Source organism: Ursus arctos, unplaced genomic scaffold (assembly GCF_023065955.2).
Source record: "Ursus arctos isolate Adak ecotype North America unplaced genomic scaffold, UrsArc2.0 scaffold_12, whole genome shotgun sequence".
Classification (NCBI taxonomy): domain Eukaryota; kingdom Metazoa; phylum Chordata; class Mammalia; order Carnivora; family Ursidae; genus Ursus; species Ursus arctos.
Window position 1 is genome coordinate 11,848,338 of NW_026622786.1, and position 18,318 is coordinate 11,866,655.

General features: G+C 36.8%; 1 protein-coding gene across 3 annotated transcripts in view; it reads left to right on the forward strand.

The window, feature by feature from the left end:
• TRIM33 (tripartite motif containing 33) overlaps positions 1-18,318 on the forward strand; it is a 115,929-nt gene that overhangs the window by 92,560 nt on the left and 5,051 nt on the right. For 2 of the 3 annotated variants that reach the window (XM_026483693.4, XM_026483695.4), the window contains exons 12-19: positions 5,381-5,513; positions 7,294-7,357; positions 9,419-9,578; positions 10,986-11,335; positions 13,318-13,441; positions 14,879-14,953; positions 16,669-16,821; positions 18,233-18,283. In XM_026483693.4, the coding sequence (XP_026339478.1) occupies positions 5,381-5,513; positions 7,294-7,357; positions 9,419-9,578; positions 10,986-11,335; positions 13,318-13,441; positions 14,879-14,953; positions 16,669-16,821; positions 18,233-18,283 (1,110 nt within the window). The remainder of the gene's footprint in view (positions 1-5,380; positions 5,514-7,293; positions 7,358-9,418; positions 9,579-10,985; positions 11,336-13,317; positions 13,442-14,878; positions 14,954-16,668; positions 16,822-18,232; positions 18,284-18,318) is intronic. The other variant, XM_026483694.4, reaches the window with a different exon arrangement.

The window sequence follows — 18,318 nt, forward strand, 5'->3', positions numbered from 1 at the left end:
CTTATATTAAGAGAAAAACTGACTAGAAGAAATTTTATCTTAAACACCTGGCTGACTCCATCAGTGGAACATGCAACTCTTGATCTTGGGGTTGTGAGTTCAGGCCCCACATTGGGTATAGAGGTTACATTAAAATAAACCACCTTATTGTAACTTAATTACAGTTGCATTTAACTGAGCTCTGTTGCTGTGAAGAATACAACTCATGCGGTTACGGGTGAATGATTTGTGCATTTTTCAGGTATTCACTGAATACTACTTTACATACACATATACATTAAATTTGAAAAATGTTTACCGATCCCCAGATGTACTTATTTTTGTTGATTTTTGGAAGAGGTTGTTTAAGAGAACAGTCTGTGATTCTGGCTTATGAATTGTGTAATGAACCCAGCCTAGACTCTGTTGGACACCAGCTCTCCTCCACTCCTCTTCGGACATCAGATGGGTTTTGGGTACTTGTTTGGAAGGTTCTCTGGGTAGTATAACATGCGAGCACTCCTTGTGCTTGTCGAAATACTTGTTCAAGTTGGTAGATCTGCTTGTGGGCAGGGTGGGTGGAAGCACTGCGGCACCAAGAGTGGGCACAGCAGACTGCTAGTCCGCATCAAGCCAAGTCAGTGACTTGACAAAAAGCATTTTATTTATAAATTTAAATATAACCTTTGAAGTTAATACTGAGTCATCCTCTCATACATTGTATGAGTTACTCAGAGTCAGGGGTCATGATGGGAGCAAGGAGCAGTGAAATTACTAAGACACTGGGGCCCTTGATTGCATTTTAATATTTTTATGTAGTTAATAGATTTTATGAGTTAGTTTTATTTAAAGGATGTTTCTTTAACTTCAAAATCGTTTCAAAATCACTAACTCATTGTGAATGCTCTTAATTTTATTACCTCCCTAATATTAGGAGAGAGCTTTCTTGGCGGGGTGAATGGTAGTTGTATTGGTGTTGAGAGGACTGGACAATACAGAATGGGAAATTTGGGAATACATCTATAAAAAATAAAATTTCTTTTTTGAAGATTTATTTGAGAGAGAGAGTGCACATGCATGAGCAGGGGGAGGGGCAGAGGGAAAAAATCTCAGAGCAGACTCCCTGCTGAGCATGGAGCCTGAAGTAGGGCTCGATCCCACAACCCTGAGATATCATGACCTGAGCTGAAATCAAGAGTCAGATGCTTAACTGACTGAGCCACCCAGGCGCCCCTATAAAGTAAAATTTCTGAAGTTATAAGCTTATAGTTTTCAAAGCATTTTCACAGGCAGTATATATCAGTTTAATATGTAAAACCATGTTGTGATAATGTGATACCCCTATTTTATGGATGAGAGTAAGAGAGGTTAGTGACTAGTCACGCTGTACATGGAAAAGTTGGAATTCAAAGCTCAGACTCCTGATTACAAGTCTGGTTTCCCCCCCACTACCCATAGAGATAGTAGGGAGGTAGTTCAGGATTGTAGCCAGGAAAGGTATACTATTGAGAGGCTTTGGGCAACAAGAGAGAGGTATGTATAGTGTTAAAAGAATCATTCAGGTTTTGCTAAACACTTAGTAAATATGCTAAAGTCCTTGGGGATTGAGAATACGAAAGAAGATATAAGTAAAACTTGGTTCCAGGTCTTAAGAAACTTTCAAAAGGAAAAGAAGTTTGCTAATGTCTTATTTAACGTAATTTGCTAGGGCTGCTTTGACCTTGGTTTAGTGCTTTCTAACAGAGACCAGATGGAGGAAATATAGATGCCACACATCTTTGAAAAGCTGGACATCATATTAGACTTTCCTTTTTATCACCTACTTTTAAAAATTGAGATATAATTCACTACCAGAAAGTCCAGGGGCGCCTGGGTGGCACAGCGGTTAAGCGCCTGCCTTCGGCTCAGGGCGTGATCCCGGCGTTGTGGGATCGAGCCCCATATCAGGCTCTTCCGCTATGAGCCTGCTTCTTCCTCTCCCACTCCCCCTGCTTGTGTTCCCTGTCTCGCTGGCTGTCTCTATCTCTGTCAAATAAATAAATAAAATCTTTAAAAAAAAAAAAAAAAAAAAAAGTCCAGTTTTTAAAAACGTACAATTCAGTGGTTTTTAGTATATGCACAAGATTGAGAACCATTACCACTATTTCTAGAACATTTTTATTACCCCAAAGAACCTCTGTCCATTAGCAGTCATATTTCCCTCTTTCCCAGTCCCTGGAAACCAGTAATTTACTTTCTGTTTCTATGGTTCTGCCTCTTGTAGGCATGAGTGGAATTATATAATATATGGCCTTTTATGCCAGGCTTCTTTCACTTGCAGTGTTTTCTAGGTTCATCCATGTTATAGCCTGCATCAGTACTTAATTCCTTTTTATGGCTGAGTATTCCATTGGATGGGTTTACCATGTTTGTTCATGGGCTTATCAGTTGATGGACATTTGGGTTTCCACTTTTTGACTAGTAGGACTAATGCTGTGAACATATTTTCACAAGTTTTTGTATGATTTTCACAAGTTTTGGTTCTCCGTGGTAAATTTCTAGGAGTGGAATTGCCATATTATATATCGTGTAAGTTTTTGAGGAACTGCCAAACTGTTTTCCACAGTGGATGCACCATTTTACTTTCCTACCAACAGTGTGTGAGGACTTAAATTTCTGTACATTTTTACCAACACTTGTTACTGTCATCTACTTTTAAAAGTAGAGGTGGTTACCATGAAAGCACAAGTATAGTAAGAAATAGTTAACCAAATGAACCAAGAACAGAAAGGGAAGGAAACAAACCTATCTTCTCTTTAAGAATCACTTACTTTCTCTCCTATCCTGTAGTTTTCATGGTTTGGTAAGAAGAAACCTGGGGGAGGCTGCACAGGAAGTAGACGAGGTAGCATTAACTATGTAATGCAAATCAGAAGTAAATTCAAAAGCAGTTTTGGGTATTTGTTGATGTATCTTAGTAGTAGTCATGACAGCCATCCAGTATGGATTAGAAGTTGATCTAAATAGAATTCTCTCAACCTATATTATATTTTATTTTGCTCTACTGTCCATCTCCATCATAGTGATAATGCATGTTTGTAATTTAGACCTTGAGGTGATACATGATGAACCTGAATACTTTTCAAATACATAAATGAATATTAGATTCCGTTCAGATTAGATTATAATTAATAAATGTAATATTCTTTTTTTATTAAAGATTTTGAGAGAGAACGTGTGTGAGTGGGGGGGAGCAGAGGGAGAGGAAGAGAGAGAATCTTAAGCAGACCGCACACTAAGCTCAGAGCCTGACACAGGGCTTGATTCCAGGACTTCAAGATCATGACCCAAGCCGAAATCAAGAGTTGGATGCTTAACCGACTGAGCTACCCAGGCACCCCAATAGATGTATATTCTAATGATTTATTCTTTATAAAGAATTTTTCACATTTGGCATACTTAGTAACTATCTGGATACTGTATGGGATATTATGAAGTTTTGGGAAAACTGTATTTCTGATACTGATATGTAAACTTAAATGTTATGAGAAACCCATTTCTGTACTGTGCTCTTAGTACTAACTAAACGAATTAGTCTTTCCTCCCCATCTTTACCAATCTGATAGGTAAAAAGATATTACTGGTTTTATTTACATTTATTTTTGTGCTTGTTTGCCTTTTCTTAGGTTCATTGATGATTTGTATTTCTTCTGTGGATTGTCTTTTTCCTTTTAATTCATAGAAATTATTTATATAACACATGCTCAAAGAACACTGATTTAATGAATAAATGAATTAGTGTTTTTCCAGTTAGACTTTTAACTTTATTTATGTTGACTCTTCATCCATGTCTAGTGAAACCTGGGGGTGAATGCTTCAACCAGCATTTCCCTATTGGGGACTGTAGTGATGTCATGGAGGCCCTTTTATGTACTTTCAGTTTTTCTCTTCCTAATCTGTTCACTCTTCTAGCCTTAGGCCTGTCTATCTGGCCAGAGATATAAATTGCTGGTTAAGTATAGAAGGAGTGGGGGTAAGAGTTATAGGTTACCTGGGACTTTCATGTCTGTTTTGAATCATCCCCTCTTTCTCTGTGTTCAGGTGCGACATTGTCCGGCTTCCATCTGTGCTCCATATTAGGAGCCCCCCGCCCCCTTCAGAAATCCTTCACTTGACTAGTTGCATCTAGGAATTCTCCTATAGTTACAGCTTACAACAGCTGTGATCACCGGGCAGGCACAACTCCTGATACCCCTTAATTGAGCCGCCCCCCCCCCCCCCAAGCCCACTGCCTGCTGTCACCTTCAGCCCTTTATATTTCTGACATGAGGTTTTCTAAGGGCTTTAATGAGAAAGGCCTATTTACTTTTTAGGAGAGTCCTCCCTTGCCTGCGATATGTTGTGACCTGCTTTATTTTGATCATTTTTCTATCAATCCAATTCTACCTTGCTTTATTTCTATAATTTTCTTCGAAGTTTCTACTTTGATGACACCCTTTCCTGTTTTACAACCATGAAAAATCTGTGCAATTTTGAGAGCAAGAAGTAAATGTACGTGTTCAGTCTTCTGTCTTGATTAAGTAGATTTGCAGAAAAGGTAATCTGCCTCTAGTGGGAGAGAAGTTTAAAAGGGGCAAGTATGGGCACAAGTTAGACCAATAAGCAAGATTGGCAGTTATTTAAGAATAGTTTGACCACTTCTTAGGGAATAGTGTAAAATTTTTCTTAGGGTAATTTTCATAATTAAGTAGTATTTACTGTTTCTTACATAAATATTTTCTATTTCATCATTGCAGTTCTTCAGTGTAGTTGGCAGGTTTTAAAGAGAGGAAATTGATGTTTAGGTTGCTTGGTCCCCTGGCTTTAACCTACTGCCTTGCCGATAAGTGAGAAAACGGCTCAGTTCTCCTGTGGGCTCCCCCTGTAATAAGGGGCCTTATATCCCAGGGCTTTATTTTGAGTCTAAAATCTTTTAAAGCTTTGAAGTTAGGCATTGACGTGATTAAATTTCTACTCAGGTGAGTGAGTCTGGCAGGACTGTGAATGTTGAAATGAAGAGAGGAAGACTAGATGGATGAGAATGCTGATAAGTAGGGTTCTTCATCAACTTTGAGAAAAGGCAAAAGTGTCAGTGTGTGTCAGAACTATTTTATTTTCATAGAACATGATGGATTTAGTGAATTGTTGGGCTTTGTCTCGAGCTGCCCAGGTATTTGCTGAATAGTATTAATCCTAGCTTTGTTCATAAGAACTTTAAACTGTGTGGGTCCTCAAGAGAGGCTAAGGAAGCAACAATTAAGCCAAGTTTGATAAAATAATGTTTGTTAGTAAACTGTGAACATAAGCGATTATACTAATAAAATTAATAGCTTCTCCTCTGCTTTAATCAAAGCAAATTTATCATTTCATTCTTTCTCTTTAGTTGGAAGATGCTGGTTCAAGTAGTTTAGATAATCTACTAAGTAGATACATCTCAGGCAGTCACCTACCCCCACAGCCTACAAGCACCATGAATCCCTCCCCAGGACCCTCTGCCCTGTCTCCAGGATCATCAGGTAAAGCCATCAGAGGTATTGGCTCATTTCTTCTGTTACAGCTCACCCTTGAACAACACTGGTTTGTACTGCACAGGTCCACATATATGTGGATTCTTTTCAAAGAGTGCAGTACTGTAAGTGTATTTTCTCTTCCTTATGATTTTCTTAATAACATTTTCTTTGGCTTACTTTACTGTGAGAATACAGTATATAGTATATGTGCCTTGCAAAATACATGTTAGTTTGCTGTTTATATTATCGGTAGGGCTCTGGTCAACAGTAGGCTATTAGTAGTTAAGTTTTTAGGGAGTCCAAAGATACATGTGATTTTTCACTGCACAGTTGGGGGGCAGGTCAATGAGGTCACATTGTTTAAGGGTCAACTGTATATGTATTAGGGTTCTCCAGGAAAACAGAACCAATGGGGGGGTGTGTGTATAGGGAGAGATTTTAAGGAATTGGCTCACATGATTGTTAGGACTGGCAAGCCGTAGGGCAGGTTAGCAGGCTGGAGACCCAGGGGAAAGTTGATGTTACGGGCTTGAGTCTGGAAGCTAAATTCCTTCTTCTGCGGACCTCAGTCCTTTCTCTTAAGGTCTTCAACTGATTGGATGAGACCCACCCACAATGTGGAACTTGATTGGCTTAGGCAGAATCTAGTGATTAAAATGTTAATCATGTCTAAAGATACCTTCACAGCAACATCTAGACTGGTGTGTGGCCAAACAACTGGGTAGCTGTATTCTAGCCAAATTGATATAAAATTAACCATCATAGTATCAGATCATATTTTGTTTTTCCTGATTACTCTTTCTAATTATATTTCTTCAAATACTGTTGGCAGTTTTCAGCTAACTGAAGTAATATTTATCTGTAGTATACGCTGTTCAGAGCTGTTAATTACCCCTCCCTCAACCCCCAGCTGTTTTCACATTCTTTGCTAGATTTGTAGATGTGTTTGCTTACCATGTCTTATATTTTACGATATAGATGGGCAGCTGAAGAGTTCTTTGGTTTCATCCCAAGTTTAAAACTTGTAAGATACTGAAAAAATTTTTAAAAAACAAGAGTTGAGGAAAGACAAGTAAATTTTCAAATTGCAATTTTAAAACAAACTTAAATTTACTGGAAACTATTAAAGTTGTAACTTATCAAGTCTATGAGATATACATCTCTTCCAAAATCCTGGTTGTTTTAGATGGATGAGATTGACCCTGTTACCGTGAATGAATGATTAAAGCAACTCCAAGCAGATTGATAGTGTAGAAGTGGTTATGGAGTGTATTTTTTTTAATTTAAATTAAATGTTACTTATTTCTTACCAAAACAGACCACCTCATTATTTCTAGAGTAAAAATAGTTCAAATTTAAATGTGAGTTTTTCATGAGATGCATCTTTAATATGACTTTTAGTTGTAGAATTTTTAAGGTTTAATATAATTATTCCAGGACTTCTAAAAGAAAGAATAATTACTGGGAATCTAAGTAGGAGATTTACCAGATAACTTGGGGCAAGATGGCAAATAACTTTCTCTTCACCTGGTAGTTTTCATTGATTGGACAGTGTTGCTCTGAGGAGGGTACTGAGAATCCTGTCTGGGCTCAGCTGACAGAAACTGGTTGATGCCTGCCCTGCCAAGGGTTACTACATGCCTTCCCTAATTTTGACTTTAAGGCTAAGTCTGATTTCCAAGAATTGCTAAGTTGCATTGTAGTAGTCTTTAATTCTGTAAGTACTAGGTAGGATTCTGAATATTCCTAGCTGCGTTGATACTCATTTTGACGTGTTATTTTCCAGGTTTATCCAATTCTCACACACCTGTGAGACCCCCTAGTACCTCTAGTACTGGCAGTCGAGGGAGGTGAGTATTAACATTATCAAGTTTTTTTTTCCTTAAGAAAAATTTTAAATATGTATTTAAAGTAGAAAATTACATTGAACTCCTATACTTATCACTCAGCTTCAACAATTACCAAGTTATAGCCGGTCTTATCTCTTCTGTGCTCCCATGTATTCCTCCCTTGTCTGGTTTATTTTGCAACATTGCCATCAACAGATATATTGAGGTCAAAATATATATGTTGAAGAAATATATTGTTTCTCATACAGAGTTTTCCCCACCATGTCATTTAAATACAGTATATGCTGTTTTTTTCCTCTGTGTTGATAACTTTGATCAGGAGGTTTGATTGGGGTGGGGTGGGGAAGGTGGGTGGGAAGAATACTTCATTGATGGTGGCGTGTACTTCCATCAGGGGCACATAACGCTTGGTGGTTTTTGTTTGTGACAGCAACCATTAATTGATCATTGCCTAGCTCTCTTTTTTTTAAACTGGTTGAAAATACTGATATTTTAATTGTCGTGTTATTTCTTTTTGTTTACTAGTTTAGAATATTTCTGTAAAGAGAAACTTTTCTCTCATCAACTGGTTATAGGACAGACAGAAGAGATTCTTTTTATGTCTGTTTTCATAATAGTGTGTTGGTTCCCAGCACCTTCCAACAGTGACCAGTGAGTTTTTTATTACTACCTTCATGAACTCACATATTTAAACATTTTATACGTTACAAACTATTATAGATGTTATTTTTATTGATGGGTTACATTGTTCCATCTTTGGCCTGTCAGAGCTTTTTCAATTTGGCTCTTTGGGCCTTTGGTATAACGCTAGTAGTCTTTGAAAGCTTCCTTATTTCCTGTTCTGAAAGATGTTCCAGGTTTGTCTTAACATATTTCCTGCCTCAGGCCTAGAGCCCACCATTTTTCTAAGAAATCCTGGTTGTGTTAGTGAGGAAATAGTGCTTGGAGACAGTCTTCTAGGCACTAGGGGTTCTTGTTGCTGAATTGTTTGTTATGTCTTTTTGGTGGACAGAGCTAAGAAATGGGGTGGTGTGTGGAGTGTATTAACATTAAATAGAATAAATGTTACCTGATTTTTATACTTTAGTTTGAATAATTTAGTACAATGCAGGAAAGATTTAAGCTACATAGTGTTTTTTTTTTTTTTCATTTGGGGGTGTGTGTACATTCTGAAGACTAGTGCTATTAAATACTTGCTTGACTTTTTAATTATACTTTAAATAATCAGTGCTTTTAAAAGAAAAGTACAAATTGAGTGGAAAAAGGTATTCATTCTCAATAGCAGTGCAGTCTTACCAGTTATTCACTTCTCTTGCCAGTGGTTTTGCTTTGTGGTCTAGATAGAACTGATTAGTTATATACCTGTCCTTTATCCTATCATCTTGTTGATTCAGATAAGGATATTCTGGGTTGTTGACTACTTGTTATCCTCTTCTCCCAATTTCCTTCCCTCAAAAGCTAAAATAGAGTTTCCTTTGAGGAGGCTTCATGAACCACTGCTATTAATGCTGTTTTCTTCATTTGTTGGGGACAGAGAAGAATCAAAACTACTTCATAGAGAAAAGCAATCACCAACATTCTATATTAACTAGTCTGGGAAAATAGTTATTTCCTAGACTTCTCCTTTTTTTAAAAAAAGATTTTATTTATTTGTCAGAGAGAGAGGCAGGCAGAGGGAGAGGGAGAAGTAAGCTCCCCGCCAAGCAAGGAGCCCAAGGCGGGACTTCATCCCAGGACCCTGGGATCATGACCCGAGCTGAAGGCAGATGCTTAACGGACTGAGCCACCGAGGCGTCCCTTAGTAGACTTCTTAAATGACTTAGTATAATGCCTCACACCATAAAGTAAGTTTTTAGGGTCTTTTAAAAGTTTGATCTACGTTTTTTAAGAATCTGAAGCTAAGCTCATATCACATTTCTCTTACCTGCATTATGAGGTGTCTTTATCTTCTAGAAAGTTAATACATTGTTGTTTTTACTTTAATGAACATTACTTTTCATGTAATTGGTTTTATGTACATTGTATAAACATACGTGACACTTTTAAATTGTTTTTTGTTAGCTGTGGGTCATCAGGAAGAACTGCTGAGAAGACAAGTCTTAGTTTCAAGTCTGATCAAGTGAAGGTCAAGCAAGAACCTGGGACCGAAGATGAAATATGTAGTTTTTCAGGAGCTGTGAAACAAGAAAAGACAGAGGATGGCAGGAGGAGTGCCTGCATGGTAAGCTCCCACTGGGGTCTGTCAGGGATTCAAGGAGGCCTCTTGACAGATTCTTCCATCTCTGCATATTAGACTGAATAGTGGTTCTACGAGCATTTACTTATTTTGGATATTTATGCCTGGTATAATTCAGATATCTCTTTTTGTAATTCAAGTTTTTCATCTAAGTGTCAGCTGTAATTTGTCACAAAAGATTTAATTATATTAAGGACTCATTTGAAATGATCTTTTAGTTTGTTATTGGTCACTATTTTTGCCATGATTCTAAATCGGGTTCTATTTTGTTTTGACTTTATTAATCATCTCAACAGTCACTTTGAGTCTCAGGCCACAAAAGATCCTTTTTCTTTTTTTTTAAGATTTTATTTATTCGACAGAGAGAGAGAGAGAACAAGCAGGGGGAGTGACAAGCAGAGGGAGAGAGAGAAGCAGGCTCCTTACTGAGCAGGGAGCTGACAACGCGGGGCTGGATCCCAAGACCCTGGGATCATGACCTGAGCTGAAGGCAGATGCTTAACCAACTGAGCCTTCCAGGTGCCACAAAAGATCCTTGACTATTTTCCTGGACCTGTGAGCTCAGGATTAGGACTGCTGACATGAAAGAAGTTTAATGATCAAAGAGTTTTGTGATGGAAAGATTGCCTTTGGCTTATGAATTATTAACCATTTAAGAGTTTTTCAGATAGAACATTTTATACAATGTATAGTATAGAATGAAGGAAGGCCACCTTCTCCTCCTGCGCTGCACCCCCCCACCCCCTGCAATAAATTTTGATCTTGTTTTTTTCTTCCTCCCCAGGCTTAGGTGTCATTTTCTACGTGGTTGGCACATAGACATTTCAGTCTGGAGTATTAGCATATTTAACACAGTATATGTACATTTGAGAGCAAAGGGATTTAGCCTTGTGTTTGGAATAGTGTCACATCTTTATCTAGTATCTGGTTTGGAAAGTGCCCCAGAAAACTGGGTGCAAAAGGGTGGTGAAAGATTTCTTTTACCATTGTCACAGTCTTCTTACTTTAGTAAAATGATAAGTAGGCAGAATAACATTTCTTAAAAGCTATGCAACAGATTCTTGTGTGAATAATAGGGTATCATAGTCAGCTCTTTGTAGGAAAAGTATAACCCTATGCTCACTTTACAATCGATGTGCTTATAACAGTTTGATTAATTTTCTTATTATCCAAATGAACCAATATTAGAGTGCTCTATAAAATCATAAATTAACATGGCTAATAAGTTTGGGGTTATTTTTGTTCCTTTATGTCACTAATGTCATTTCCAAATTAATTTTAAGTTATGTCAGTATATATGTGTACGTATTGACATAACTCTTAAGTCACACACACACTGCATACACCAAAGATTAAATGATTCTTCAAGAATTTGTCCTTGTTTTGTTTTAGTTGAGCAGTCCTGAGAGTAGCTTGACACCACCTCTCTCAACCAACCTGCATCTAGAGAGTGAATTGGATGCATTAGCAAGCCTGGAAAACCATGTGAAAACTGAACCTGCAGATACAAATGAAAGCTGCAAACAGTCAGGGCTCAGCAGCCTTGTTAATGGAAAGTCCCCGATTCGAAGCCTCGTACACAGGTCGTCAAGGATTGGAGGAGATGGCAATAGCAAAGATGATGACCCAAATGAAGACTGGTGTGCTGTCTGCCAAAATGGAGGGGATCTCTTGTGCTGTGAAAAATGTCCAAAGGTCTTTCATCTAACTTGTCATGTTCCAACACTTCTTAGCTTCCCAAGGTACCAGTGAAATAATTGATTTTTTTGTTCTTGTTTATTTTTATTTTTTTAAGATTTTATTTATTTATTTGACAGAGAGAGAGACAGACAGTGAGAGAAGGAACACAAGCAGGGGGAGTGAGAGAGGAAGAAGCAAGCTCCCAGCAGAGCAGGGAGCCCGATGCGGGGCTCGATCCCAGGACCCTGGGATCATGCCCTGAGCCCAAGCCAGACATTTAACGACTGAGGCACCCAGGCGCCCCTTGTTTATTTTTATAAGCTAAAATAAACAAAGTTGTTCATGCACATGGCCTTCCTATAAACAATGCATACTGTTTCTATAAAACAGGGAGCCTGTTATTCCTTTGATATTCCCTTCTAGAGAAACTAACAGCTGAATGGTGAAATGTCCAAATCTAAGTAGTGTGTGAATGATAAAAAGTAGACTATTTCCTGGCCTTTAGTTTACACTTAGTGTGTGTAAGCAAAGTAGATAAAAGTCTAAATTATGAGAGGCAGGGGTCAGGGGTGTTGGAGAAGTTAGTCGATTTCCTATTGAAGCTGAATTTTTTATCTGTTGCCATCAATCTTAGTAGGGTCCACAGTAATTTCATTTAAGAATACTATTCAGTTGGAGGCAACTCTGTTGGGTCTTACCCAGAACTTACTTTTCTAGTGTTTGAAAGCTCTCAAAAGGCATTTTAGAGGAAAAAGAACTTTGTAAAAACACCTTCAACGTCTTGGAAGTTTTTAGTTACTGCTTCCTCTTGACCCCTGGAAGCAGTTAACTGGTAGTGCCGGCCTGTAGTGCTGTGTGCACATTTCTCACTTAACAAGTAGTGTTCGTGCTATTTTGTCTCCGATTGATTTCAGAGACCACTTTCCCCCTTGCCAAACTCTTAACCCCAAATTACCCTTTAAGTGACATTAAGTGAATAGTGTTCTTGAGAAAGCCCAGCTTTTTTCTGAGTGTAGATAAAACATTCACATTTCCTCTCAGATTCCTGAGAAGCAGCGATGTTAGTTGAGTAAATGCTACTCATTTCGAGTAATTCAGCCTTTTGGATTAGAAAAATGGTGGCTATATAAACAGTGCCAAAATACTTTTCTGAAGAATCAGAATTCTTACCTAAGTGTTAAGAGAGGTATAGTCATTTGCCGGAGATGTAATAAGGGCCTTGTTTTACTTTACTCTTTTATAGAAGAAAAGCATTGACATTTTGATGTTGTAATTAAGGCTCTTCATATTTTTCTTTCCTTTGGGTAGTAACATCTCTGGAATGTTAGAATTTTGCCGCTGAGTGCTTTCTCTCAAAGGCTGATACTTTGGAAAGAATTGAAACTGTTGGCACACACTAGTACATAATCTCTAGACTTAGAATTTCTTTATGGTGGGGGAGAGAGGGAGAATTACTGGGAATGAACCATTTTAGAATTTACAGTTTGATGGAAATGCTGATGCAAACAAACTATAACCTGAGCAAATTTAAAAGGTAAGGGGTATATGTACATGTGTTTGTACTTATGGAGATGTGTGTGTATTCTTGGCTTTTGACTGGCCATGAAGAAGAATTGTTTTATTTTTGGCATATTTAATACATGCCAGTCCAGTATGGGATACCCGAGGAATTCCACATCCTGTGCTCTTTCCTTATTTGTGATTGTGGGGTCATTGTGAGGTAGTACTGGGGTTGACAGGCAGTCTCATGCTGTAAGTACTGACCATCAACTTGGTGTTATGAAGAGATCCCTTTTGATATGCAGGGATATCAGTTTTATAAAGCTTTCCAGAAAGTAATTAATTAAAGAACGACTGGGAAAAGTTTTGGGAAGCTTTTATCATATAACTTCACTATGAGGTCTGACAAGCATAGAGCCTCTCTTCCCCTCAAAAACTGTGGAAAGGAAAGAAAACAAACTGGAGACTTCCCTCCAGAGAACTAGCTCCTCTAGAGTGGATTTTGTTATAATTACATGGACTAATTGCCTGTTTCCCTCTTTAGTGGGGACTGGATATGCACATTTTGCAGAGATATTGGGAAACCAGAAGTTGAATATGATTGTGATAATTTGCAACATAGTAAGAAGGGGAAAACTGCACAAGGGTTAAGCCCCGTGGACCAAAGGGTAAGTGTCAGATAAGTTGGATTTATTATTAGGTATTTTGTAGTCGCCTGGCTGTGCACCTCTAAACTTTTATATCCAGCTTCCTCATACTTAACATGTCCCAACCAAAAGCTTGATTTCAAAAAAACATAAATAATAAGCAAGCAAATAACAACATAAAAAACTGCACTCTTCCTCCATTATTTCCCATCATTAAATGGTACCACCGTTTGTTTCTGTTGCTCAAGCCAGAAATCTATTAGAAATAAAAGAATCAGGAATGACCATAGTATGATTTTCTTACTTGTCCTCACCATCACCTTCTGAGGTTGCCATCATAGTTGTTCATCTGCATTATCATAATAATCTCTGCGCTCTGACTCCTTGAGTTTACCCTTGCCTCTTCATACTATAGTTTTCTGTATTGTACATAGTGTTATTATTTTTTAAAGATTTTAGAGAGCACGAGAGGGGGGAGGAGCAGGGGGAGAGAGAGAACCTGAAGCAGACTACGCGGAGCCCAGTTCAGGCCTTGATCCCACAACCCGAGCCAAAATCAAGAGTCGGATGCTCAACTGACTGAGCCACCCAGGCTCCCCTACATAGTGTTCTTTTTAAAAATATAAACAAGTCTGTCACTTCCTTGATTAAAATCCTCTAATAGCTTTCTGTCATTAAAAATGAAATCCCAAATCCCCTCCTCATTTCACTCCGATTTCTGCTGATCTGGTCTGTGGTCTCATCTCCAAAAACAAAATCTCTGTGGTCATTGCAGTTATGCTTGGATCTGATCTGATGTATGTACTTGCAAAATCCCCCTCTACTATCTATTCAGCGTGTACAAACTTCTATCAAAAGAAGTTTAAGCAAATGAAAGCTATAAATGTAAAGTGCATTTCAGTTTACTTCTGATTGTATAAAAAAATTCTAGAATTGTGTTGAGAAGATATAGTTTGTATTTAATTTTGGACCTGCATGGAGTCATTTCAGGAAAAGAAAGAATAATACGTGTCCTGCTTGCATCAGAGAATTACAGTGAATAGCAACAGCAATAATTTCTAGATTACTAGGGTTACTATAGATTTTACTAGGATTACCTAGTAATCTATAAATTTTTGCGCAGATTGCTATATGTTGCTTTTATGCCTCCTTTCCATTTCTATAAAGTCAGTAGTAGATAAATTACCTTAGTCATCGTCTAAGAAAAACACTCTATCTTCAATAAATTCACTTAAAGTAGAACAGAAATTCATTTAAAGTAGAACAGAAGATCGTCTCAAAACTAAATGGGAAACAAGATGGTTTTCTCTGGGTATGTGTATTTAGTTAGGTAAGTCAATATATAGGAGGCATATGTTCAGTTTGTTGTAATAATGCTTTGTAGTGATAAAGTTCTCTTAAGAATATCTTATTAAGGGAAAAACATTTCATGTGTTTTCCTTTTTTTGGGGGGGCCAGAAATGTGAACGTCTTCTGCTTTACCTCTATTGCCATGAATTGAGTATTGAATTCCAGGAGCCAGTTCCTGCTTCGGTGAGTTGTTTACTTCAGGACATCTTTGGTGAAGAAGCTTAGTGTAAGACTTTAGAGTATTGGCTCTGGCCTTGAGACTTCTTGTCTCAGGCTTCTTGAATAATCTCAACCTCTCCAAGGTTCAAGTTTTCTTTTCTAATACTGTTGCTTACCCCATTTTGGATACTCCAAGAACACATAGGATACCTTTATAGAATGTTTTAGCACAGTACCTGATAATGATTTAAGTACTTAATCTGAAATTTTAGGGCTCTATGGATGTGTGATTCACTTGTCAGAAATTGCAGTTTGTTTTTTAAAGGTTTTGTTGTTGTCATGAAAACTTACTGAATTTAATTTCTATGTCCTCTTTCACTTTTAAAATGGACATAAAGAATATAGGTGTAATGGAAGGAATCTTGGACCAAGAGTTAGAAGACTTAACTTCTCCCAGTTCTGCCATTAACCAGCCTTAAAACTTTGGGGAAATTACTTAATTTTCTGCCTCTACTTTTTTAAATGTACAGTGGGAGTACTGGACTGAATTATTTCTAAAATTCCAGTTCTATGATTCTAGGCTCTGTACCTTGGGGCCAAAACAATCTCTATGTAAGTATTAATTTGAATAAAATTGTAAAATTGAATCTTTCACACTGGCTCTTATCTTATGAAGATAAGCCCTCTTTATGAACAGTCAAGATTAAGAAAGGACTGGAAATTTTGCAAGTCAATACTCTTTGTTTATCTTAAAGGAGGCTTTTGTAAGGAATAGAAGCTCTCAAGTCCCATAGGAAGAGGAACATCAGGGGTGCTCAGAGCTTCATAAATGGAATGAGAATATGCTGCACACCTTTGCTCACCATCATTTGTCGAATTAAGATATTGTTGAATACCAGGCCTGTAATAGAATGTTAAATAGGGGACTTGTTTCCTGGGTAGGCTCAGAAATGAATTTTAAAGCACAAAAGGCCTAGACACAAGGAAGATGTTTTGTGCAAATAGTAATCATCTGATACTAGGAAGTTTGTCTTCAAGTTTGGGGACTTGATGTTAGAAAGTGACTTTCAAAACATTTCTTTACAGTAGAAAATAACTTTCAACATTTCTTTTCATGAACTGTTTAAATAGCTTCTCCAAGTTCAGTTGTTTCTCAGGGTAACAGATTTTTGGCCAAAAGTTGGGAGTTGGGGCCAGAACTCTCCCTAGCATGATCACTAAAGGGTTAATAAAATTTTTCTCGTGTTACACTCTTTCTCCCTCTGTTGTTTTATGTCCAGAGTTCTTTGTGATATAAAGTTATAGCCTCTAAAAGATAACAACATTATAATAATAATAATAATAATAATACATTTTGTTCTTTTTATTTTTTCTTTCCTTTAAAAAAACAAAAACAAAAACAAAAAACTCTTCACGAGTCATAATATTCGGATGAGCCAGATGTGTCCTAACACTAATGGTTGGCTACCCTTGCTGATCCAGGTTTCCTTACCACAGATAAGAGCTTTGGGGTCTTTACCAACCATTAAGATTGCCACAGATTCGGAGTATGATTTGGTTTTTATGATATATGAATGGGGCGTAAGATTTAAAATACCTTCACTATACCTAAAATTTGTAAGCAGCTGACTTAATAATTAACATATGTTGTTTTCTAAAATCAATATGCTATGCATTTTCAAATAAAACTGTTTGGCATTTTTGGAAGAATCCTTATCTATCCTTATTTGTTTCTTTAGATACCAAACTACTATAAAATTATAAAGAAACCAATGGATTTATCCACCGTGAAAAAGAAGCTTCAGAAAAAACATTCCCAACACTACCAAATCCCAGATGACTTTGTGGCTGATGTCCGTTTGATCTTCAAGAACTGTGAAAGGTTTAATGAAGTATGTTAGCTTCCAAACTATAAAGTCTTGGATTATTAGTTTTTTTTTCTTGTGTTTTTTTTTTATTATGTTTTTTTCTGCTAAGAGATTTTTCTAATTTGATTCAGAAATTTTTTTCTGCTGCAGTTCTGTCAAAAGTAAAATTTGATTGCATCCACAGCTCTGATGAAGAAAGTTTACTGTGTATAATTTGAAGTATATTGGATATGCCTTTTTGAACAAGTTTAAGGGTTGAGATATACTAGTATAGAGAGTAGTCTGTAGTCAAGTATATGGGAAATGATTATAAATAGCTTATATTTGGGGTACATTTAGGAAAGGCATTTGTACTGGTTCCTTTGATTTTATTATTAACTTTGGTTAATAATATTAACCTATTAAATGTATTATTAACGTAGGTTAATAATATTAACCTATTAAATGTAGAACCCTAAAATCATAAACTAATCTCTGGTGGCTCATCTTGAATAGTAGCCCAGAGTATATAATGTTGAGTTTTCTGATCTCAGCAATATGAATTTTATTAACTTTGGTTATGTAATTTTTTGAGGATAAGGATAGGCTGTCCTTGAGGAAAAAATATATGACTCACTCCTTCAAGGAAATTATGTTTTGTTTTCTTTGAGAAAAGGCAAGTCTCTTATTATTAGGGAAGATTTTCATTTTCTAGGAGAAGAAAATGGAATTGGATAAGAATCTATAAAACCTTTGGAAAGAGTAATAGTAAAATGTCTTCTTTATTGCTGATGAAATTTGGTGTCATATGACTTACTAAAAGCTCATTGAATCATTTAAAGTATACTCATAGCTACTTCTGGAAGCATCTGGGTGATTTTGGAAAAAAAAAATCCTTGTAGGTTAAAAGTATAGTTTAGCAGTATACCACAGAGAGTATAGTAAAACCTTACTTACTTGAAGTTAAATTGATATAGTCCCATTTTTTGTCTTACTTTCTAATCCAGTTATTTTCAAATAAATGTGCTTTTGTGAATTATAGCTAACATTTGTGAGGAAAAAGACACATTTTATCTGCTTTAGTAATAGTTAAATAATTTATGGTTAACAAATTGCCATACAGATAGAATTCTAAGTGGTTTGTTGATGGTTTGGCAGGTTTTGAAAAGCAGCATTTCTTATATGATTAGTTTTTTTTTGTCTTAATTAGATTGATGTATTCAGTCGACCTCCATTTCAAGATAGCATTCTTGAGGTTTCACGGTAGCTTTAGTAACAGAGCTTTGTAAAGAAAGTGGTTCCATGTTCTGTAGAATTTTAGAAAGCACTAAATCTGGTTATAGCAATTTGTTCCCCCTAGTATGGCTGACTTTCGTCGCCAATCCTATACAGTTTCATAACTTTAGAAAGGATTATAATTTCCCTTTTTTTTTTTTGACTCTGGTATCCTTTTTAGATGATGAAAGTTGTTCAAGTTTATGCAGAAACACAAGAGATTAATTTGAAGGTAAGCTTTTCAGACCATGCAAACTTGGTGAAGGA